This window comes from Coregonus clupeaformis, chromosome 14, assembly GCF_020615455.1.
Source record: "Coregonus clupeaformis isolate EN_2021a chromosome 14, ASM2061545v1, whole genome shotgun sequence".
Taxonomy (NCBI): domain Eukaryota; kingdom Metazoa; phylum Chordata; class Actinopteri; order Salmoniformes; family Salmonidae; genus Coregonus; species Coregonus clupeaformis.
The window spans coordinates 41,612,225-41,635,592 of record NC_059205.1 but is presented as its reverse complement, the minus strand read 5'-3'; the positions used below and the strand labels follow the sequence as shown (position 1 = coordinate 41,635,592).

General features: G+C 45.7%; 1 protein-coding gene across 5 annotated transcripts in view; it reads right to left on the bottom strand.

The window, feature by feature from the left end:
* Positions 1-3,920: 3,920 nt before the first annotated feature.
* Positions 3,921-23,368, bottom strand: part of LOC121580882 (zinc finger MYND domain-containing protein 11) — a 35,287-nt gene continuing 15,839 nt past the window's right edge. For 4 of the 5 annotated variants that reach the window (XM_041896008.2, XM_041896010.2, XM_041896012.2 and 1 more), the window contains 10 exons: positions 22,961-23,053; positions 12,984-13,071; positions 10,918-10,973; positions 10,118-10,195; positions 9,851-9,969; positions 9,418-9,682; positions 8,989-9,096; positions 8,535-8,810; positions 7,893-8,078; positions 3,921-6,812 (listed from right to left, as the gene is read on the bottom strand). In XM_041896008.2, the coding sequence (XP_041751942.1) occupies positions 6,690-6,812; positions 7,893-8,078; positions 8,535-8,810; positions 8,989-9,096; positions 9,418-9,682; positions 9,851-9,969; positions 10,118-10,195; positions 10,918-10,973; positions 12,984-13,071; positions 22,961-23,053 (1,392 nt within the window). In that variant the 3' untranslated portion in view covers positions 3,921-6,689. The remainder of the gene's footprint in view (positions 6,813-7,892; positions 8,079-8,534; positions 8,811-8,988; positions 9,097-9,417; positions 9,683-9,850; positions 9,970-10,117; positions 10,196-10,917; positions 10,974-12,983; positions 13,072-22,960; positions 23,054-23,368) is intronic. The other variant, XM_041896009.2, reaches the window with a different exon arrangement.

Sequence of the window (23,368 nt, the reverse complement as noted above, 5' to 3'; positions counted from 1 at the left end):
TCCCTGTGGAACGCTTTCGACACCTTGTAGAGTCCACGCGCCGACGAATTAGGAAGGTGTTCCTAATGTTTGGTATACTCAGTGTAAATTTGAGATTTTGGTTTTGTTAACTTTATGTTCATACACACATTACGTTGCAAGTCACACATTACCCATCGTGGCACACACCTTCCACGTTGTGCATTATTGACAATCCCGTTTATACCACAGCTATAATTTTACTCATTTGCAGGTAAAAATGTATTCAACCACTGAAGTAGCTAGCAAGATTACCAGATAGCTACAGTAGTTGCTTTGGTAAGCAAACAAACATACTTTACTAGTTTAGCTAACCAAACCATCAGTCCTAGCTTACTATTATGAAAATCGATTTCAACAATGGCAATGTTTTCAATTCGACTTTTGCTTTCAAAAGCTGCTCAAACATAGACGAATGAACTTCATAGCCATTGGATTATACTGTACATGATAGGGTGGGTCTAATCCTGGACGCTGATTGGTTAAAACCGCATTCCAGCCGGTGTCTATTCCACAAATTCCCATTTAAAATGACGTTGAAATGCCTATTTACTCTGTTTCATCTCACTACAACCACTGTTTCATCAGCCCAGCCAGACAATTTATAAACTTTATCTCCACAGTAAAAAGCATGTAGACATTATCTACCATTTCTTTTAGACTAGCAATTGGTTTTCAATAGCGGAGATTTGTATAAACCTTGCTGTCTGTCTCTCTGACATTTCAAAATTGCTTCAATATCTTCAGCTGTCCCATAGTATTGCACATGTGGAGTCGGGACGAGACAGACAGACAGGCAGGCAGCTTTTCTCAGCCAGTCAAAATCATGAATCAGCATAATTTTTATGGATATATACAAATCAATGTAAATATAAAACAAAACGAAATGCAGCTAGTTTGCAGTCTTTCAAGCTTCAGTTTGAAGTGATTGTGTTAGCTGTGTTGTTGGCTAGCTCCTCTGAACAGCAGTGTCCTGACGAGAGAGCACATTTTCTATGTACCAGGTGGAATTACGCATCATTAGCTCATTGTTATGGATGTATCCAAATAAACGTCACCAGAAAACAGTTTATGCAAATGCGCTACTTTGCTGTTATTCTGGCTGCACTGTTTGACGTTACTGTGTTAGCCAAAGTTGGCTAGTTAGCAAGCAAGGGATAAGAACTTTGCCAGCCATCGTGGCAACGGCACATTTAGAACGAAGGACTGGGTCGCGTCCATAGATTTAGAACAAAAAGACTGAACGACTGGGTCGCGTCTCTGGCAACCGAACCGATAGAATGAATGACCAGCTGGCTTGGGTAGCAACCCTAGATTTGTGCCGGAACTATATCTCGTGGAAGTATGAAATGGTATGAATATATTCATCAAAATAACGTTAATGAAAATATATCAATCATTATTTGAATATGTTAGTAACCCGTTGTATGAAAGTGATAATGTTTGGAGGATATATTGGCACGGTTTTCCGGCCAATGTCAATACATCCTCCAAACAACGGCTTCTCGGGAATTATCACTTAAATAATGCACGCTCTAGAATGCCCGTCAAGCCAATCAGAAACGAGTATTCAACAACACCATGCTATAAACAGGTAGAGAATGATTAAATCAATCAATCAGGTTGCTCTATTACAAATTATGACTTTTAAAAAGCTATGTAGAATCAAGAATGATTGAAGCTAAATAACATAGTCAGCCTTTGTTTCATCAGAGCAGTCTGTGCACATCTGAACTTCATTCTGTTTTGCCACTTTTGTGATGATTAAGATGTGTAGTATATTTTGATTTTGAAAGGCTTATCTCATCAAAGTCAATGCATTTTAATTAACAAACATTACAGTGAACATGTACAGGGTACAGTTTGGAAATTTACAAAGTAACAGATGAGTGTGTGCTTTGCTCAGATACACTTTTAAACTGGTTATTGTATCTGTTAATTGAAAAATTATAATTGTTCCATCCTATACTCATCACAGTGCTGTAAATCTACTTGTCTCAAATCCATCTGGTACACTGCTGATATTCGGTGGCTTTCATTAAAGAGGTATAGATCTGAGCCATTCTTGTTATGAAAGATGGACACAGGTCTACCCATATGAACATTGGTAACACTTTACTTGACACCCAGCGTCATAACACGTTATGACACAATCATAACCATGTCATATCCTGTTATAATATGTTCATAACACTGTCATGACACATATTTTAGAGCTGTTGTGACATATTGTGTTATTTTATGGCTGGTTATGACACCTACATAAGAGTGTAAAAACTCAAAAACCTATAGTACCACGGTAGTTATTTTACGGCTGGTTATGACACCTACATGAGTGTCAAAACTCACCACAAAAGGCAAAAGATTCCATTACACCATAGCTTACGTGTCAACAGTATGATTGTTATTTTTATTTATTGACCATGTTAAATTGTCATTGTAATTGCACCTACCCCAATGCTCTGTTGCTGTTGACTGGGAGGAATGCAGGAGCAGATTTCAGGAACAGGACAAGACACCCTCCTTTTGACTGATATAAGGGCATGTACGTGATAGGCCTATCTGTCTTATATGATGGTCATAATGCTTCTTGACAGTGTCATAAAGTGTATTTTCTTAGTCCAAGTTAAATGACACAGGATGGTCATAATGCTTCATGAAAGTTATTTAAAATATGGAAGAAAAAAACTGTAAATAATTCATTCCAACAAAGAATTTAAGAAACAAACTTTCAAACAAAAGGAAACTTGGCAGGGAAAAAACTATTTGCATTGACCCTCTTGCACAGGCTCGATGTACAATCATTGGACTCTAACCACACTGACACTCCAACACACACACACACATTCACATACGCTGCTGCTACTCTGTTTATTATCTATGCATAGTCTCTTTACCCCTAACTACATGTACGTATTACCTTGACTAACCCGTACGTACCCCTGGACATTGACTTGGTACCCGTTGTATATAGCCTGGTTATTGTTTTTTGTTGTTGTGTTACTATTTTTCCTTTAGTTTATTTAACAAACCTTTCTTACTTTTTTTAAACTCTGCGTTGTTGCTTAAGGGCTCGTAAGTAAGCATTTCATGGTAAGGTCTACCTACACCTGTTGTATTCGGTGCATGTGACCAAAACAGTTTGATTTGAATATTCTTTGTGGAGATCGCATTCATGGTAAACACTGCAATCGTCTCAATTGGAAATTGCCTTTAAAAGCCGCATTACCTATATAACCCATGATTGGCTTTTATCCTGTCCTAATTGTGTATGGTGCAGGTGTGTTTTGAACTTCTGTTTTGTACAAATATTGGTTATTTGAATGTGCAGTGTAGTGCTAGGGCAAAAGTCAAAATGTGCACCCAGGTGGGGCCCCAGGACCAAGTTTAGGAAACCCTGGCTTAGGAGAGTGGAAAACTGATGATGCATGCGTAGGTTCATTCAAGTGCAATAAAATCTTTAAACGGGGTTAAAGTGAAACAAATGGCTAATTTGTATCAACATCATCTCCTTGGCGAAAGCGCTTTCATTTATCTTCCCCAACATTGGCTCCATGTAAGTAATGTTTTTCACACACCCTTTCACAACCATTACTTTAGTGTTAACACTACCTGCCTTAGTCAAGAATAGGGTGGGGATTCAATCCGATCACCTTTTTTCGGTTATCCACATCTCAAATTGAGTTTATTTTTATTGCACACAGTGAACATTGTTCTACTGATCAAAAAAGTACTTTCTCACAGTTCCAGAAAAATATATTACCCTGTAAACGTTCTGATATTTCCCAGGTTTCATTGAGTATATTGGCTGAGTCCCAAAATGCACTACTTTTGACCAGGGCCCAAATTTAATTAGTTAACCCCCGATGGACATAAAAAAAGAATACTCAACAACTACAGGAACTTGTTGATACATTTATTTCTCCATGTTAGCACATAGAATATATGTATATACATATTGCTAGCTAAAGCGTAAAACAAAATGCCGGGAGTATAGAAAATGTTAAACCACTATTAATAGTGTGCATATGGTCAGGGGAAAAGTTGACCCGGTCAAAGACAATCTTATAGATGTAGTCATGGGTGAGACAGTAAACTTTACTTTTCTCACCAGAAAAGTCAGTATTTAATCAATTAAATGGTGAGAAAATTAGCTAGACTGCAATTTCAGAGGAAAGGGAAATATCATTGTCATATTGCATCATTTTCAGGAAGTACAACTGTCTTTTAACATGAAAAAAGGACTGTAATACACACATCTTACTCATGCAAGTTACCAGAAATACTTTACACAAACTGGAATGACATCAAAATATTTCCACATAGGGAAAATATCACAAATGATCATCATACATGGATGGACAAATATAAAATACATACTGTAGTAGAAGTAAGCCGATACAATTCTCAGATCAAATTTAACCCCTTATGTAACAACACTTTCCAAAGTGCAGACAAAGAAGTGTTCATAACAATGAGGCCCAAACGTGTATGTTTTTAAGAGCAGTGGTTGAGGTCTGGACAGTCAGTCACCTCAGTAATAGATAGACAGTTGACCATATATGAGGGGACAACTGCAGGGTTCTGCCGGTTTTCAAGGTAACATACACTACTAAAACGTTTCACCGGTAGTGTAGCTATAAATAGCTTAATTCCCAATTACATTAGTCCTCTCTCGTAGCCTTACAAATAGAGGACAGACGAGTTAACTATAGCCTGCAGCACGCCAGTGGGGAACTAGAGTTGCAAACCTAAGTCATGTAAATAACTTCCATTAGAATGTACCATCAGTGTGTGTAGTTTATAATCTCATGAGAATTACATGGTGTAAGAGAACAAGTTTATTTACATGTAGTGCGACCATGACAAACAGAATATGATTTTGTTAAGAACGCCATGAGAGATTGAGAGACAAAGAGAGATTCTGGCATTTGTGCAGGGCATGCATGATTCTGTTCATGGTCTGCTGAGGGAGTGCATCAGGATTAAACTGAGAACATAATTAAAACGTGGCAAATCAAACAGTTTGTTAATTACTTCTAAACATTACGCTGCTTCTCTGATTGTAAAATAACAAGAATATGGGTTAAGGAAAGAGAAATTCATTGTTAAAAAGAAATCATATATTGTGTTAGTTCTGAAAAGTGATGCACTTGTCAGAGCTAACGGAAGAGAGAGTTGCCATCATTGAAAACCGAGTGTCCAAAACTAGGCAATAAAATGAATGAATGCAGGTGATGATATTTCCTCTGTTCAGTCGGCTCTTCATAACTAAGGAAACAGTCACATGGACTTCCAATAATGTCTGACTTCCCAAGTAGCCTCTTGGTTAGTACTTCTGTTCAAAATAAAATTGGCAATTACATTACCCTTTAATAAATGATCCAAGACAAGTCAAGCAAAGGATAATAACATTGCACACCATTCAGACTCCATTCAGTAAGAGAAAAATAAAAACGACTAAAAGATAAGCCTGATCATTCATATTTGCATATATTTTACATTGGTCCATCCGTATTCATTGTCTATGGGAAACCAAAATACTCTGCAAGCCTTTTTTCTACTAATACAAATGTGAAACTATCAACATGCACATCTCTTTACTCAGAATATGAGGATAGGATGGTGTTGAAAAAACAAACTAACCACCAACTACAACATAAGCAGTGAAGAGTCTCATAACTAGTCACTGAGTATTCTAAAAGCGTACTTACAGTGAACATCACAATAACCATGACACTGACGCCAACCAAAAAACTAAAACGAGGGGGGAAAAACAGCACTCACAGTTTCTCTGTCAAGATAAGGTTCAACAAATGTTGTTTTTGGCAATATTACAAGCATTTGGGTTATGAAAAGAAATTAAATGTGCAAACTGTCAAATTATGAAGGAACCTCTCTAAGATCCAGCTCAGTAAAGATTGCTATATATTCCCCCAAGAAATGTTTGACTTTTTCTTTGATTCATAAAAATTACAATATATTCAAAAAGTCAACCCAAAATGTGCATAACAAATGGAAGATTTGTCAGCATCTTTATAGCCGACTTTATAACCCTGTTCCCAATGATGTTTAAGTGACTTGAAGATGATAGATTTATGTAAAAACAATAAAAAGGTGCTATTCACCAAGTTATTTTCATGATAAAAATCACACTAAATGTTTATGGATCGTCTACATTTACCTTTTTTGCTGTTTTTTTTCTCCTCATGTTTTTCAGCATTTTAAAAATATTTTCTGTATGAAAGCAGAGTTTATTCAATGTTGCAATAGTACTTACGGTTTAAAATCGACTGTAATATTCATTGTTAAACATTTACAGTAAGAAAAGTGAATAAAAAAATTCAGGTAATAAAATGTATTCAGTTAATGCTCATCGGTTATTACACACTTAAATAACACATTCTCCAACATAGGTCAAATTAGCACAATAAAAGAAACTAAATCATACCATGCTATGCATTCGAGCCATGGTCTTGATTCTGAAAAAAACTAAAATCAATACACTGGGTATATTAAATAATAAAGTAATGAAATAAAGAGACCATTTTCAGACATTGCGCAAAGATTCGGTCCACAAAGTGTTCAGGAAGGCAGGTAGGGGCGTGGTTGGGTGAGTGACAGTGGGGAGAGCCAATGGGAAGGCGTTCTGGGGTAGGGGGCGGGGTTGTTCATCTCTTCCTACGGCAGGTGCGTTTGTGGTCGGCGTGCCAGTGCTCCTGTTGACACTTGATGGAGCAGTAGGAGGTGTTCCAGCAGCAGTGGTACATGGCTTCCTCCTCACAGTTATAACACTGGAAGATTAACGCGCACACACACACACACGGTCAGACTCAGAACTGACATGGTCCCTCCTTAGGCTTGGATTTTACTATGAGAATTTGTGAATACCACTATAACAATAACTAATTTGCTGTATATCATATTCAATTGATAAAATTGATACATTCTATTTGACTATGTTTAGTACTATTCTAATTATGTACTTTTGGTTATGGAGTTAAGAATCCGAAAAGGTCAAGGATGTGCTTAGCTAGGTAGTGGGGTGTGGGGCAAATCTTAGCTAGGTAGTGGGGTGTGGGGCAAATCTTAGCTAGGTAGTGGGGTGTGGGGCAAATCTTAGCTAGGTAGTGGGGTGTGGGGACAAATCTTAGCTAGGTAGTGGGGTGTGGGGTAAATCTTAGCTAGGTAGTGGGGTGTGGGGACAAATCTTAGCTAGGTAGTGGGGTGTGGGGACAAATCTTAGCTAGGTAAAAGGGTGTGGGGACAAATCTTAGCTAGGTAGTGGGGTGTGGGGACAAATCTTAGCTAGGTAGTGGGGTGTGGGGCAAATCTTAGCTAGGTAAAAGGGTGTGGGGACAAATCTTAGCTAGGTAGTGGGGTGTGGGGACAAGTCTTAGCTAGGTAAAAGGGTGTGGGGACAAATCTTAGCTAGGTAGTGGGGTGTGGGGCAAATCTTAGCTAGGTAGTGGGGTGTGGGGACAAATCTTAGCTAGGTAGTGGGGTGTGGGGCAAATCTTAGCTAGGTAGTGGGGTGTGGGACAAATCTTAGCTAGGTAGTGGGGTGTGGGGACAAATCTTAGCTAGGTAGTGGGGTGTGGGGACAAATCTTAGCTAGGTAGTGGGGTGTGGGGCAAATCTTAGCTAGGTAGTGGGGTGTGGGGCAAATCTTAGCTAGGTGGTGGGGTGTGGGGTAAATCTTAGCTAGGTAGTGGGGTTCTTTGCCCTGCCCTGAATATAGCTAACACAATGAAATAAATTTGTCCAAATATATTATGGATTTAGCCCCTCAAGTCTCAATGAGTGAGACACTGGTGTTAACAGATTGAGCTGTGTGTGGTAGAGAACGAGGGAAAGAGAAGGGTCTCACTCACCCACTGCTTCTTCTTGGTGGTGGAGAGTAGCTGTTTGTGCTGGGCCACCATCTTCTTCACCTCCTCCACCAGCTCCTCCTTACACTTCTCCTTCACCGTCTTACACTTTCTCTCCATCTCAGCCTGGGCCCCCGACACCGCCTTGCTCACCGCCTGCCTCTTCTCCTCCTCCATCTCAGAACGCAACTGGAGACACACACACCACAGAGAATGACCTCTCAGCTCAGGAGCATATTCGGAACTTACTGTAGGTGCTTTTGGATCAGGGGTTATAACTCATTTTAGTGCAGGTTAAAACGTTGATACATGTTTTACCTGGTTTCGTATTCTTGAAGAATAATTCAATAAAAGCTTTTCTCAGTGTCAGTATCCATGTTCCCCCGTCTCTCCTGGTACACCCCCAGCTGCACTCAGACCCCTCTCCGTCTCAATCCCCCAGTCACTCACCTTCTCCAGGGCCTCTCGGCCCCCCTCCCTCAATCCCCCAGTCACTCACCTTCTCCAGGGCCTCTCGGCCCCCTCCCTCAATCCCCCAGTCACTCACCTTCTCCAGGGCCTCTCGGCCCCCCTCCCTCAATCCCCCAGTCACTCACCTTCTCCAGGGCCTCTCGGCCCCCCTCCCTCAATCCCCCAGTCACTCACCTTCTCCAGGGCCTCTCGGACCACGCGCTCCGTCTCCCTCTTGTTGTCGGCCTTCATCATGTCCTTGACGTCGTTGAAGATCTTGGTGTACTTCTCGTGGCACATGTTCTGGCAGGCTCCGTCGGAGGTGGTCTGGGTGCTGCGGTGCAGGGTGCGTGGCGAGGCGGCCGAGGCCTTCTTGGTCTGCGTGGAGACAGACAGCTTCTCTGGCTGGTGGGGCGTCGTCACGGGGATCTCCTGGCTGCTGCTCACAGCCTCCATCTCAGGCTCCGGGTCCTGGGGGAGAGAGGGGACGGGGATGGGGTGAGATAGAGAAATGGACACACACACAGACACTAACACAAACACACACAGTACCCCCCCCACCCACAGTAAAACTCTCACAATAAAACCCACACTATAGCAACACACTGGCTGAGGTGACCACACAACAGCAATGTGTTAGGATACTTACACTGGCTTCCTCTTTGGGATCAGGAGCTTGACCGCGACGGCTCTTCTTTGCTTTAGGCTCCTGACTGTCTGTCTGTCGGTCTCGGTCTGCCTGTCTGTCTGCTTTCTGCTGTGGAGAAATTACAGAACTGCATTATCTAACATATTTCTAACACCTCTGTTAGATACACTGTTTCTGTCACCATGGCAACAATCAGAGCTAGAGCCACGACAAAACAGATGGTGTAGGGATATGAAAGTTTGTGTTGGTCCTCACATTCTCAATCATTAAAATTCCTAAAAATACAGGCCCTGTAATATCAATCAGCCACCAGGTGGAGCCCTTACCTGCTAAACACACATACCAGAGTAGCTGTTAGTGAGCTGTGGGCCTATATGCAAAATTGCATTTTTGTGTGTGTGAGAGGCAATTGCAGCACAGCATACGTACATGTTTGACCTGCTCGTTGTTGTTGCTGGTGGAGGAGATGGAGGACTCTGCCTCTTCCGGCCTCTCTGTCAGCCTCTCCTCTCCGTCTCCTCTCCTCTCCTCCAGCCTCTCCACCATTTTGGTCTTCCAGAAGCGGCCCTCCCTCTGGAAACGCTGGGACAGCTCCAGCTCATCACAGGCCTTCTTCCAGCCCGTGCTGCGCTTCACCTGCAGCTGCTGCACCGACACCTTGATGTCCTGGATGTTGTCTGCCGGGATCCACGCTCTGGGGACGAGGAGAGGGGTTGGGGGGGGGAGACAACAGTCAGAGCAGCCAGGGCCTCCCTCATAGCTCCATAGCCAGGGGATATTACAGCTAGAGATTCTGGATAAGAAGCGCAAGATGATCGACTTTGTTTCTGTAAACAGCTCAGTGTCCAGTGTGATGGCTGACCTCTGGTGCTGGTGGCCAAAGAAGCGGACGTCCACCTGATTGTCCTCTCTCTGCAGGATCTTGGCCGGCCAGTAGCCAAAGCCCTTCATCTTAGCCCACACCACCTCGTGATTAGGAGTCTGCAACAACAAGCACAAGCAAAGATAATACACACATACAATTCAATCAACTTTATTTGTCCCCTTAGGGCAATTCTATTGGGGCTTTAGTGGTGCTTCAATAATCAACTCCCCAGGGGCATTGATGCAAATACGGTTTCATACTCACACAGGGGTAGCAGAACCAGTTGTCAGGTCGAGCGTTGGACAGGTAGAAACAGTTCTTACATAGCATCAACTCGTTTAACTGGGGAGAGAGAGAGTAGAGAGGAGAGAGGAGAGAGGAGAGAGGAGAGATGAGAGTCGAGAGGAGAGAGTAGAGAGAGAGTAGAGAGGAGAGGAGAGTCGAGAGGAGAGGAGAGAGAGTAGAGAGGAGAGAGGAGGAGAGAGTGTAAATGAAGAAGAGAGATAACAGCTTCTGTGCCACTCAGACACAATCTTTCATTTAAAGACCCTTGCTCCCTTCGGTCTCAACGTAGACTTTGATTTGAAGCCATTCTTGTGATTATTGTGATTTTGCTATTCATTGTAAATGTTTGTGGGCCTATGTAGCCAAGTTGTATCTATGATCGTATGCTATCCATGTTTTTTGTATCTTCTGTTTATCTGTGAATTAACCAATGCTATTAGGCCACACCCGGCCATGATTACAGACACCTGCGTGTGTCCTTTGACACTATATAAACTAGTAACCCGCAGTGTTTGTCATTATACCCTGATGAAGACAGCTTGTCTGTCGAAACGTTGGTTATTAGGATATTAAATTATTGCATCTGAGCTGCTAGAGTGCGGCTTTCCTTTTCTTTTTCAAGTGTTCTACTCCGTTAGCCAGCACCTCGCCTAAATAGATGTGCGTTTCTTTCTCCTCTATATTACTCAGACACAACCACCTAGAACACTGCAATACAAATCTGTCATGTTGTGTGCAGAAAATGATATCTAGTGCAGAATTTCTTTTAAACTGTTTACCTCATGGCACGTGTCGCTGTAGAGCAACCGTGCTATTTCAGCCTGGTCACTATGCACTGCAACAAAAACAGGTTTTGTTAACGTTGGGAAAATAACATTCAAGTACATTTAAAATATTTTGTTTGAATGAACATGCCATCAGAAGAACGGCATTTCAACTACATGAAGAGAGCCTTGGTTGTCCTTGTTTTTTTGGTGAACAACCAATAACACGTCAGACTGTCTTACTAACATGACATTTCTGCAACAACTATACAGTGAGGGAAAAAAGTATTTGATCCCCTGCTGATTTTGTACGTTTGCCCACTGACAAAGACATGATCAGTCTATAATTGTAATGGTAGGTTTATTTGAACAGTGAGAGACAGAATAACAACAAAAAAATCCAGAAAAACGCATGTCAAAAATGTTATAAATTGATTTGCATTTTAATGAGGGAAATAAGTATTTGACCCCTCTGCAAAACATGACTTAGTACTTGGTGGAAAAAACCCTTGTTGGCAATCACAGAGGTCAGACGTTTCTTGTAGTTGGCCACCAGGTTTGCACACATCTAAGGAGGGATTTTTTTCCACTCCTCTTTGCAGATCTTCTCCAAGTCATTAATGTTTCGAGGCTGACGTTTGGCAACTCAAACCTTCAGCTCCCTCCACATATTTTCTATGGGATTAAGGTCTGGAGACTGGCTAGGCCACTCCAGGACCTTAATGTGCTTCTTCTTGAGCCACTCCTTTGTTGCCTTGGCTGTGTGTTTTGGGTCATTGTCATGCTGGAATACCCATCCATGACCCATTTTCAATGCCCTGGCTGAGGGAAGGAGGTTCTCACCCAAGATTTGACGGTACATGGCCACGTCCATCGTCCCTTTGATGCGGTGAAGTTGTCCTGTCCCCTTAGCAGAAAAATACCCCCAAAGCATAATGTTTCCACCTCCATGTTTGACGGTGGGGATGGTGTTCTTGGGGTCATTGGCAGCATTCCTCCTCCTCCAAACACGGCAAGTTGAGTTGATGCCAAAGAGCTTGATTTTGGTTTCATCTGACCACAACACTTTCACCCAGTTCTCCTCTGAATCATTCAGATGTTCATTGGCAAACTTCAGACGGTCCTGTATATGTGCTTTCTTGAGCAGGGGGACCTTGCGGGCACTGCAGGATTTCAGTCCTTCACGGCGTAGTGTGTTACCAATTGTTTTCTTGGTGACTATGGTCCCAGCTGCCTTGAGATCATTGACAAGATCCTCCCGTGTAGTTCTGGGCTGATTCCTCACCGTTCTCATGATCATTGCAACTCCACAAGGTGAGATCTTGCATGGAGCCTCAGGCCGAGGGAGATTGACAGTTATTTTGTGTTTCTTCCATTTGCGAATAAATCGCACCAACTGTTGTCACCTTCTCACCAAGCTGCTTGGCGATGGTCTTGTAGCCCATTCCAGCCTTGTGTAGGTCTACAATCTTGTCCCTGACATCCTTGGAGAGCTCTTTGGTCTTGGCCATGGTGGAGAGTTTGGAATCTGATTGATTGATTGCTTCTGTGGACAGGTGTCTTTTATACAGGTAACAAGCTGAGATTAGGAGCACTCCCTTTAAGAGTGTGCTCCTAATCTCATCTTATTACCTGTATAAAAGACACCTGGGAGCCAGAAACCTTTCTGATTGAGAGGGGGTCAAATACTTATTTCCCTCATTAAAATGCAAATCAATTTATAACATTTTTGACATACGTTTTTCTGGATTTCTTTGTTGTTATTCTGTCTCTCACTGTTCAAATAAACCTACCATTAAAATTATAGACTGATCATTTCTTTGTCAGTGGGCAAACGTACAAAATCAGCATGGGATCAAATACTTTATTCCCTCACTGTAGGTGTTATGTTCACAGCTGCAATTAATAATAGGAGGGAAATCTGATAGCAATATGCTTTTCATGAATGTGTCCCAAATGGCACCTTATTCCCTATATAGTGCACTACTTTTGACTAGAGCCCTATGGTGCACTATAAAGGGAATAGGGTGCCATTTGGAAAGCAGCCCATGATAACAGAGTGGTTGTGAACGCCCTCCCACCTCCAAACAAAATGGCGGTATTGTGCACGATCAGCTGGGCGTCTGCCTTGAACTCGTCGAAGCTCTTGTATTTCCCCTCGGTGAGGTTCTGCAAAAGAGAGAGAGCAAGCGAGAGAGCACAAAGAGGCCTATTCACACTGTGCAGGGCAGAGTGGGCTGTGGTGTGGTTGCAGTACCATAAGAGATCAGAGGGCAGTGCACCACACATCCAGAGACAGACCCAAGTGCTGTTTTCCAGAAGCCTGGATCGTATTCACTAGGCACCAAACGGAGTGAAACAGGGAGGGACTAAGCTGAACTTGTCTAATAAGAAACACAATTTTTTGTTTTCTGTTGCAAAACGTTTTGCTACATTGTGCACTAATGAATACATCCCTGGGCCAGTGGCAGGGAGAGCTATGCTGTTTTCTAGCCTATTTGGCAGGCAGGATTTGGCTGGCGGGATGCACCAGTGATCACAGTGCAGAGGAGACCTCACTGACCCCCTCGCTGTGAGGAGAGGCAATCTGATAGCCTGTAGCCTCGGCTACACAATCACAGCTTTATACTGGGGCTACATCTGACATGCCCTTACACAGACCCTCACCAAACATGGGCCAAATAGCACCCTATTCCCTATATACAGTGCATTCGGAAAGTATTCAGACCTCTTGACTTTTGCCACATTTTGTTACATTACAGCCTTATTCTAAAATTGATTAAATTAATTTCTCATCAATCTACACACAATACCCCATAATGACAAAGCGAAAACAGGTTTTTTGAAATGTGTGCAAATGTATTCAAAATAAACATTTACATAAGTATTCAGACCCTTTGCTATGAGACTCGAAATTGAGCTCAGTTGCATCCTGTTTCCATTGATCATCCTTGAGATGTTTCTACAACTTGATTGGAGTCCACCTGTGGTAAATTCTATTGATTGGACATGATTTGGAAAGGCACACCTGTCTATATAAGGTCCCACAGTTGACAGTGCATGTCAGAGCAAACACCAAGCCATGAGGTCAAAGGAATTGCCTGTAGAGCTCCGAGACAGGATTGTGTCGAGGCACAGATCTGGGGAAGGGTACCAAAAAATTAAAGCTGAATTGAAGGTCCCCAAGAACACAGTGGCCTCCATAATTTTTAAATGGAAGAAGTTTGGAACCACCAAGACTCTTCCTAGAGCTGGCCGCCTGGCCAAACTGAGCAATCGGGGGAGAAGGGCCTTGGTTTAGGACGTGACCAAAAACCCGATGGTCACTCTGACAGAGCTCCAGAGTTCCTCTGTGGAGATGGGAGAACCTTCCAGAAGGACAACCATCTCTGCAGCACTCCACCAATCAGGCCTTTATGGTAAAGTGGCCAGACGGAAGCCACTCCTCAGTAAAAGGCACATGACAGCCCGCTTGGAGTTTGCCAAAAGGCACCTAAAGGACTCTCAGACCATGAGAAACAAGATTATCTGGTCTGATGAAACCAAGATTGAACTCTTTGACCTGAATGCCAAGCGTCACATTTGGAGGAAACCAGGCACCGCTCATCACCTGGCCAATACCATCCCTATGGTGAAGCATGGTGGTGGCAGCATCATGCTGTGGGGATGTTTTTCAGCGGCAGTGACTGGGAGACTAGTCAGGATCGAGGGAAAGATGAACGGAGCAAAGCACAGAGAGATCCTTGATGAAAACCTGCTCCACAGCTTTAAGGACCTCAGACTGGGGCGAAGGTTCACCATCCAACAGGACAACGACCCTAAGCACACAGCCAAGACAACGCAGGAGTGGCTTCGGGACAGGTCTCTGAATGTCCTTGAGTGGCCCAGCCAGAGCCTGGACGTGAAACCGATCGAACATCTCTGGAGAGACCTGAAAATAGCTGTGCAGTTACGCTCCCCATCCAACCTGACAGAGCTTGAGAGGATCTGCAGAGAAGAATGGGAGAAACTCCCCAAATACAGGTGTGCCAAGCTTGTAGCGTCATACTCAAGAAGACTCGAGGCTGTAATCACTGCCAAAGGTGCTTCAACAAAGTACTGAGTAAAGGGTCTGAATACTTATGTAAATGTGATATTTCCGTTTTTTACTTTTAATACATTTGCAAACATTTCTAAAAACCAGTTTTTGCTTTTTCAGTATGGGGTAGTGTGTAGATTGACAATTTAATCAATTTTAGAATAAGGCTGTAACGTAACAAAATGTGGAAAAAGTCAAGGGGTCTGAATACTTTCCGAATGCACTGTAGTGCACTACTTTTGACCTGGTCAAAAGTAGTGCACTATAAAGGAATAGGGTGCCATTTGAGACAACCATGGGGATGCTTATTACATTATGAACAACATGAAAAAGATCTGAAGGAAGATTGGATGTCGGTGGACAGTGGTATTTTCGGACAGAAGCCTACATTCGACATTGGATAAACTAAAGGATTCAACAGTATACAATTTATCATGAAAGGTTCAAAGTGCAGGGAATTCAAATCAAAGTTTATTGGTCGAATACACAGTTTAGCAGATGTTATAGTGGGTGCAGCTAAATGCTTATGTTACTAGCTCCTAACAATGCAATAAAATGTCTATCAAGTACACAAATAATTTAAACATTAAAAAAATGTCAATCAAGAAACGTCATAACGAATCTAATTAACAATAATATAATAATAATAATATGCCATTTAGCAGACGCTTTTCTCCAAAGCGACTTACAGTGTGTGCATACATTTTTAAGTATGGGTGGTCCCGGGGATCGAACCCACTACCCTGGCGTTACAAGCTCCATGCTCTACCAATTGAGCTACAGAGGACCACAACAACCCAGATAGCAGTGTAACAGTAATACAAATGCAATCTATATGTATATACACCGATTAATTTCCACAAGATATACTAGGAATGGTATGTACAGCAGTAAATATATTAGTGAGCTATGTCAAGAATTCAGCATACACATAAAAATGTGGTGTGTATAAAACAGTGTAACTAAAATACAATGTACAGTAGTAGAAATATTTGAATGAGCCATGTCGAGAATACAGTATTTAAATACACAGTGTGAAACGGGAAGTGTCCAGTGGTTCTATATCGTGGAGCTCCGCCCCATAGGGGAGCTCTGCTCCTATTGGTTTACCCACTGCCCTAAGGCAGCATCAGCCTGAGACAAAATTATGCACACACCTGCAGCCAATAGGAGTACAGGTGTCCCTATAAGAGGGGATGCCTTCCCTCAATCAGCCTCCCTTTATCTTCAGCGACTGGACTAGACTGAAGAAGCCAAGAAGAGACGAAGAAAAGAAGAGAAGACTCAGGACGAGAACGCCGTCGAATTTCCAGTCATCGACGTCGTCCTAAAATGAGCACACCAGGAGATTTTCCACCCCCAAAAGCTCTTTTCAGAGCTCAATGCAGATGCTCCTCCATGGCGGCCGGCGACTCATACATTCAAGCCCCCCTTTGGTTAGAGAGAGGGCTTGTAGTTCCTATGGTGATGACGACACGGGCTCTGAGAAGTCAGAAGCCCTGTCCTTCACCGCAGCGTCTCTGAGAACGGACTTTCCGGGTCTCATTGAGAGAGCTGCTAGACGGCTGGAAATACCGCTGCCCCCTATTCCCTCCGCACCGGAGGTTGACTTAATGGAGGGCGGCCCCTATTCCAGGCCAAGAAGAGCGGCAGAGCCTTTAGCTCCTGCCATGCCTTCATTGGCGAAATACGTCGAGGGCTCATGGGAGGCACCTTTAGCGGCGCGTTCGCCGGCTAAAACGTACCTCCCATTCACTAGAGTGGAGGGAAGGTTCCAGGGCCAAGCTAAGGGAATCCCCAGGTTAGAGAGCGCCATGGCGGCGTATCTCGTACCGGGTTTGAGTCCCTGGCCCTCTTCCAAGAAAGCCACGTTGCCATCTCAGAAGGACCGTCTCACAGCACAGCTGTTAGAGAAGTCCTTCAATTTGGGAGCCCAAGCTGTAGCAGCAGCTAACAACATTGCCCTCTTGGCAGCCGCTCTGTCCCGTTTAACCACGGGTAAGACAGCGCTGGAGCCAGAGGAGGTGGAGGAGGAGTCTAGAATTTCTGGCGCCATCCTACACCTAACACAGGCATCGGCCGTCTGCTCGGGGAGGTCCATGGCCACCTCGGTGGTCGCGGAGCGACACCTCTGGTTGTCACTGACAACCATGAAGGAAGCAGACAGAACGTCCCTGTTGAACGCCCCCCTCTCTGACGACGGGCTCTTTGGAGTCGCCGTCAAAGAGGCGACTGAGAGGTTTTCCAAACTGGACGAGGAAAAGAAGCAGCTGGCCATCCACTTCCGCCCCCCAGAGTAGACAGGGATCTACAGCGAGGCGGCGTATCCGGCGTCAGTCGGCGGCCACAGGAGGCAGGAGAGCGGGCCCAGCCCCCCCAGCAGCCACGGTGGCCCCATTGCAGCCGGCGAGGGAGGTGGTGAGAGCGCCGACCTGGGCCCCACATGACGGGACGCGGGGGAGCCATCCTTGAACGTGACCACTGTTCTCCCCCACCCTTCGGTTGAAGGGATGGGTGATGATGTAAATGCTTTTGTTGATGTGTTTAATAAAGAGTTGGCTCCACCTGACTTTGTCAAAAAAGAGCCCCTTTTCCATAATATGTCCGAGAGCGTTCAAATCTCACCCTCTCTCCCTTACCACTCTAAGCGCCGTTCAGCCCACCAAGGGTGCGTTGCTGAACAGGCATTCAGAGTAGGTTCACATAACACTTCAGGTATAAGAAGTGCTTCACATAGCAGACGGCAGTCTCTGTCAGACTCTGACATGATGACGCAGTCGCTATTTGGGGATGGCGCACTATCACAGACTAAGGTCTCTGTTAGTACGACCCAGACCCATGCTGCGTTCAAGAAGGGCCCGATTACCACGGTCACAAAGGTGCCCAGTGTATCGGCGCCCCCACCTTTTTCGGAACGCGCCAAGGCTCACCACACTGAGTGTAGTTCAGCCCACCAGAGGTGCAGAGCTGAACGCACACAGGAGGTGAAAGGAGGAATAATACCTAGACGCCGTCTTGGTTTATCTCAAAGAGACCTCACATTACAGACTCCAAGGAGTACTGTAGTGAGTGCCTCTCATAGCAGGCTGCAATCTCAGTCAGGAGACATGATGACGCAGCCGCTAGTTGGGGATGGCGCACTATCGCAGACTAAGGTCTCGGTTAGTGCGATTCAGACCCATGCTGCGTTCACGGAGGGCCCGATTACCACGGTCACGAAGGTGCCCAGTGTATCGGCGCCCCCACTTTCCTTTGAACGCGCTAATACTCACCACACTGAGCGTGACTCAACCCACCAGAGGTGCAGAGTTGAACACACACAGTAGGTGAAGGGTAAGATGGTATCAAGGCGCCGCCTTGTGTTACCTCATAGAGACCTCATATTACAGACTTCGAGGAGTATTGTAGTGAGTGGCTCTAATAGCGGTTTGCAGTCACCTACGATGACGCAATCGCTTGCTGGGGATGGTGCCCTGTCGCAGGCTGTGGCCTCGGTCAGTGCAATTCAGACCCACACTGCGTTCACGGAGGGCAGGAATACGACGGTTACGGGTTTAACTGACTTTTCTGCCCCCCCTTTTGGTTCAGAACGCACTAATGTTTCCTCTCCCTTTCTTGGGAGGCCCGCCTTGGGCTGTTCCACCACCTCAGTGTTGGAGAACAGCGGCGGCAAGGGCCATAGAGGAATACAGGTTCTTCCTACTGAATGTACCACAGCTTCGCGCTCGGCCGCTTTCTCTGTATTGCTGGCAGTGGCAGCGAAGCTGCACCCTCTCACGCTGGCTACAACAGACGTTGCATAAGGGTTATGCTCTCCAATTCCACCGGACCCCACCCCCATTCAGGGGAGTGGTGGAGACGGTGATGAAAACGCCCGAAAAAGTGGCCGCTCTGGTCTCAGAGATTACGGAACTTTTGGCGAAGGAGGCGGTCACAGTGGTTCCCCAGGAGCAAAGGAACAAGGGGCTATATTCGCCCTACTTCCTAGTGCCAAAAAAGACGGGGGGAATGAGGCCAATATTGGATTTACGCATTCTCAACGAGAGCGTAACCAAACGGCCCTTTCGAATGCTAACGACAAAACGTCTGCTGGAATGTGTCCAGAAAGGAGACTTTTGTACGAGCATAGACCTAAAGGACGCGTACTTTCATGTGCCGGTACAGCCGCGTCACAGGAAGTTTCTGCGATTCGCCTTTCAAGGGGTGGCGTACGAATACACTAGGATGCCATTCGGGTACGCCCTGGCACCTCACACGTTTTCCAAGTGTGTGGAGGCGGCATTGGAACCGTTGCGTCGTCAGGGAATACGGCTACTAGCCTACCTAGACGACCTACTGGTTCTCGCCCCGTCAGCAGAGCTGGCGATCACTCACACAACACAGAGTGATTCATCTCACACGTCTGGGGTTCGCTGTGAATTGGAAAAAGAGCACGCCCTGGCCCAGTCATCAGATTGTCTACCTGGGGATACAGCTAGACACTGTAATGATGAGGGCTCGAATTTCGGACCCCCGAAGGGTAGCCTTGTTGCTAGCCCTGAGGAAGTGTCGTCCGAATCACACGGTGACGGCGCTGTCGATCATGTCACTCTTGGGTCTCATGTCGTCAGCCCACTCTGTGGTACCGCTGGGACTCCTGCACATGCGCAGGATGCAGCGATGGTTCGCCCAACTGAGACTAGACCCGTTGCATCAACGTCATCGGTTGGTGGTGGTTCCCCTCTCGCTCAGTGCAGATCTGAACTATTGGAGAAACCCGCGCGTTCTCACGCACGGAGTCCCGATAGGCAAAGTGTCCTCTTACATCCCAGTGTTCACAGATGCGTCTCTGACGGGATGGGGAGGGACATGTCAGACCCAAGCGATAGGAGGTGTGTGGCCTCCTTCGAGTCGCCACATCAACCTCCTGGAGTTGGAAACGGTTCGACTGGTTTTGACCCACTTCGCGTCTACCCTTCGGGGTCGCGATGTGCTGGTCTGGTCAGACAACCGGACCACAGTAGCCCACATAAATCGCCAGGGAGGAGTCAGGTCTCCTGCTCTCCATCGGGCGGCAGAGGAATTGTGGCTGTGGGCTCACGAGCACCTTCGCTCATTGAGAGCAGCACACATTCCGGGCTACTTGAACGTAGGAGCAGACCTCATGTCAAGAGGGGGTCCTCGAGACGACGAGTGGTGTCTGCATCCGGACATTGTTCTCCAAATTTGGGAACAGTTCGGGAGAGCCGAGGTGGATCTATTCGCGTCATGTGTGAACGCGCAATGTCCCCTATGGTTCTCTCTAAGGGAACAGGAAGAATCGCCACTAGGAAGAGACGCCTTTGCGGATCACCCGTGGCCGAGAGTTCTTCTGTATGCATTCCCTCCGCTGTCCTGCATTCTCCCACTGTTAGCCAGGGTGAGATCAGGAGGGCTGTCAGTGATACTGGTAGCCCCCGATCGCCCAGGGGCTCCTTGGTTTGCGGAGATGAGTCAGATGATTGCGCCACCTTGGCCAATTCCACATCGACGGGACGCGTTGTCTCAGGCGGGGGGCACGATAGGGCGGTTGCCCATAATCGGCCAACCACTGAAGGCCTGGCTGCTGAGAGGGACAGGCTAGAGCGCCGTGGGTTATCTGATGCGGTGATCAGGACCATACAGGGTTCACGTGCCAGTTCCACTTCTAAGATGTACGCCAGTAGATGGAACGTGTTTTCACAATGGTGTGTCACACAAGGTGTAGACCCCATGAGCTGTCAGGTTGAGAGTATTCTCTCTTTCCTACAGCTTATGTTTGACAAGCAGCGATCGCCCGCCACCATTAAGGTGTTTGCAGCGGCGATTTCAGCTTGTCATGAGGGGTTTGGCAGAGACAATGTCTTTAGCCACCCTCTAGTGAAACGTTTCCTATTAGGAACACGGCGGCTTAGGCCAACACCTAGAGCCACGCTTCCTCAGTGGGATTTGGCTTTGGTACTCGAAGCGCTATGTAAGTCGCCGTTCGAGCCATTGAATCAAATACCCCTCAAGATGCTGTCTTTGAAGACAGCGCTGTTGCTCGCTTTGACTACGGCTAAGCATGTTAGTGATTTGTGTGCTATTTCGACGAGACCCGACTGCCTGGCCATTAATGGCGATCTGAGCAGAGCGGTGTTACGTCCTAACCCGGCATTTGTGCCGAAGGTTATTAGGAGTTCATATAGATCACAGACCGTGGAGCTGTGGGCTTTTTCTCCTCCTCCTCATAAAGAGAGGAGTGAAGAAAGGCTCCATCGCCTGTGCCCAGTACGCGCCTTGGCGTGTTACGTTGAGCGCACAGCAGCGATTAGGTCATCGCCTCAGCTGTTTGTGTGTCATGGTGCGGCTGCACTAGGTAGACCACTTTGGAACAGCGTCTGTCTCACTGGCTCTGTGAGAGCATTGAGACAGCTTATGAGGCAGCAGGGCGACAGTTGCCTCAGGGTATCAGAGCTCACTCCACTCGTGGAGTAGCAGCTTCTACTGCCCTTTTCAGAGGAACAAGGGTAGAGGATATATGTAGAGCGGCGTCATGGTCAACACCGTCTCCATTTATCCGTTTCTATCTCTTGGATATGTCTTCTAACTCTTTGGCTCAGTCTGTACTCAGCGTGGCTGAAGGGAGACTTTGAGTTAGGAGGAGAGGAATGCAGGACTGTGGAGACAAGGTCTCTATCAGGTCCGCTTCCGATAGAAGGACATATTTTTGGCATGACTCCTGACTGACAGGTTCAGTACAGTAGAGGTCATGTATTGATCTGCCCACCAGTGTTTCACTGGAGTGAGGCGGGATGATGAGGGATAATAGTAGTAACCTGGGTTACGATACTATTAGACCGGTCATGACAATTGGACAGAATGTGACGTCATCTATCTGCTTGTTCAGATTAGTATGAATCATGTTCTGGGATCTGCCCACTAATCTCTGGGGTCCATTGATTGAGTGAGGCGGCCTACCGTGTACACAATGTAGAGTGACACTTTGTGTCATTCCATTAGTGGTTGGTAGTATTGTAACAGGATACTGAGGTACCATCTACCTGCTAGTTCAGATTAGTATGGCCTGTATTCTGGTGATCTGCCCACTAGTCATTGGTGTTGCCATTGGACTAGGTGGGGCGGGTCTTTAACCGATGACGCGGTATATTGTGACGCCTGTATGGGTATAATGGTTACAGTACTGCGGGAATTGGTTGCAGCCATTGCTAGGCCTGACCTTTTCATTTTGATGGGAAGTGTTGGGCTCGGCAGGGAGTACATTTTGGAGCGCTACGCTCTGCCTTAAACCAATAGGAGCAGAGCTCCCCTATGGGGCGGAGCTCCACGATATAGAACGATTAGTTACCGGAGTGTAACTCCAGTTCTATGAGTGGAGCGGAGCCCCATAGGACTTAAGGCCCTGCCGACCCTCTCTAGTCTCGCTGAAGATAAATATCTCGGGAGGCTGATTGAGGGGAGGCATCCCCTCTTATAGGGACAGCTGTACTCCTATTGGCTGCAGGTGTGTGCATAATTTTGTCTCAGGCTGATGCTGCCTTAGGGCAGTGGGTAAACCAATAGGAGCAGAGCTCCCCTATGGGGCTCCGCTCCACTCATAGAACTGGAGTTACACTCCGGTAACTAATCGTTTAATGTCTCTATTACATGGGACAGCAGCGTTGGCTGTGTGTGTGTGTGTGTGTGTTTGTGAGTATGAGGTATGTATGTGTGTGTGTGATGGCTTGTGTGTATATTTTGTGTGAGTAGTGTGCATCACTTGGTAGGCGTCTAGTGATGTCTATTCATCAGTCTGATGGCCTTGTGATAGAAGCAGTTTTTTAGTCTCGGTCTTCCATAACTAAACAATAGTGTGAAATCCTGAATGCGTCCCAAATGGCTCTGGTTAAAAGAAGTGCACTACACAGGGAATATGGTGCCATTTGGGACAGATCCACAGTGTGAACCCCTGTGTTCAGCAGTGTATTAAGGCCACTTAGTTACCTCCTGAATGTTGGTGACGTCCAGCGCAGTGTGGATGAGCCTTCTGTACATCGGGTGTTTAGTGTCTTTGCCTTTCTTGTTCAGGTCCACGGCCTGCAATCCCGAAAAAAAAGAAGATTTAATACCACTTCTATGGACGAAGAGGGGAGCTGGAATCAACCCAGGCCATTGTGGTGGGAGATTTTACTGGCCTTGATTTAAAGTGGTATAAAACATGGCAGTGCTCTGATTCAATATGGTGGTTAAGTCCTAAATGGCACTCTATACCCTACATAGTACACTACTTTTGACGAGAGCCCTATGGGAGGGCTGGGCAAAGGTAGAGCACTATATAGGGAATATGGTGCCATTTGGGATGCAAACAGTGCCAAAGCCTGGCCCTACATATCTACGCTGAACACAAAACTA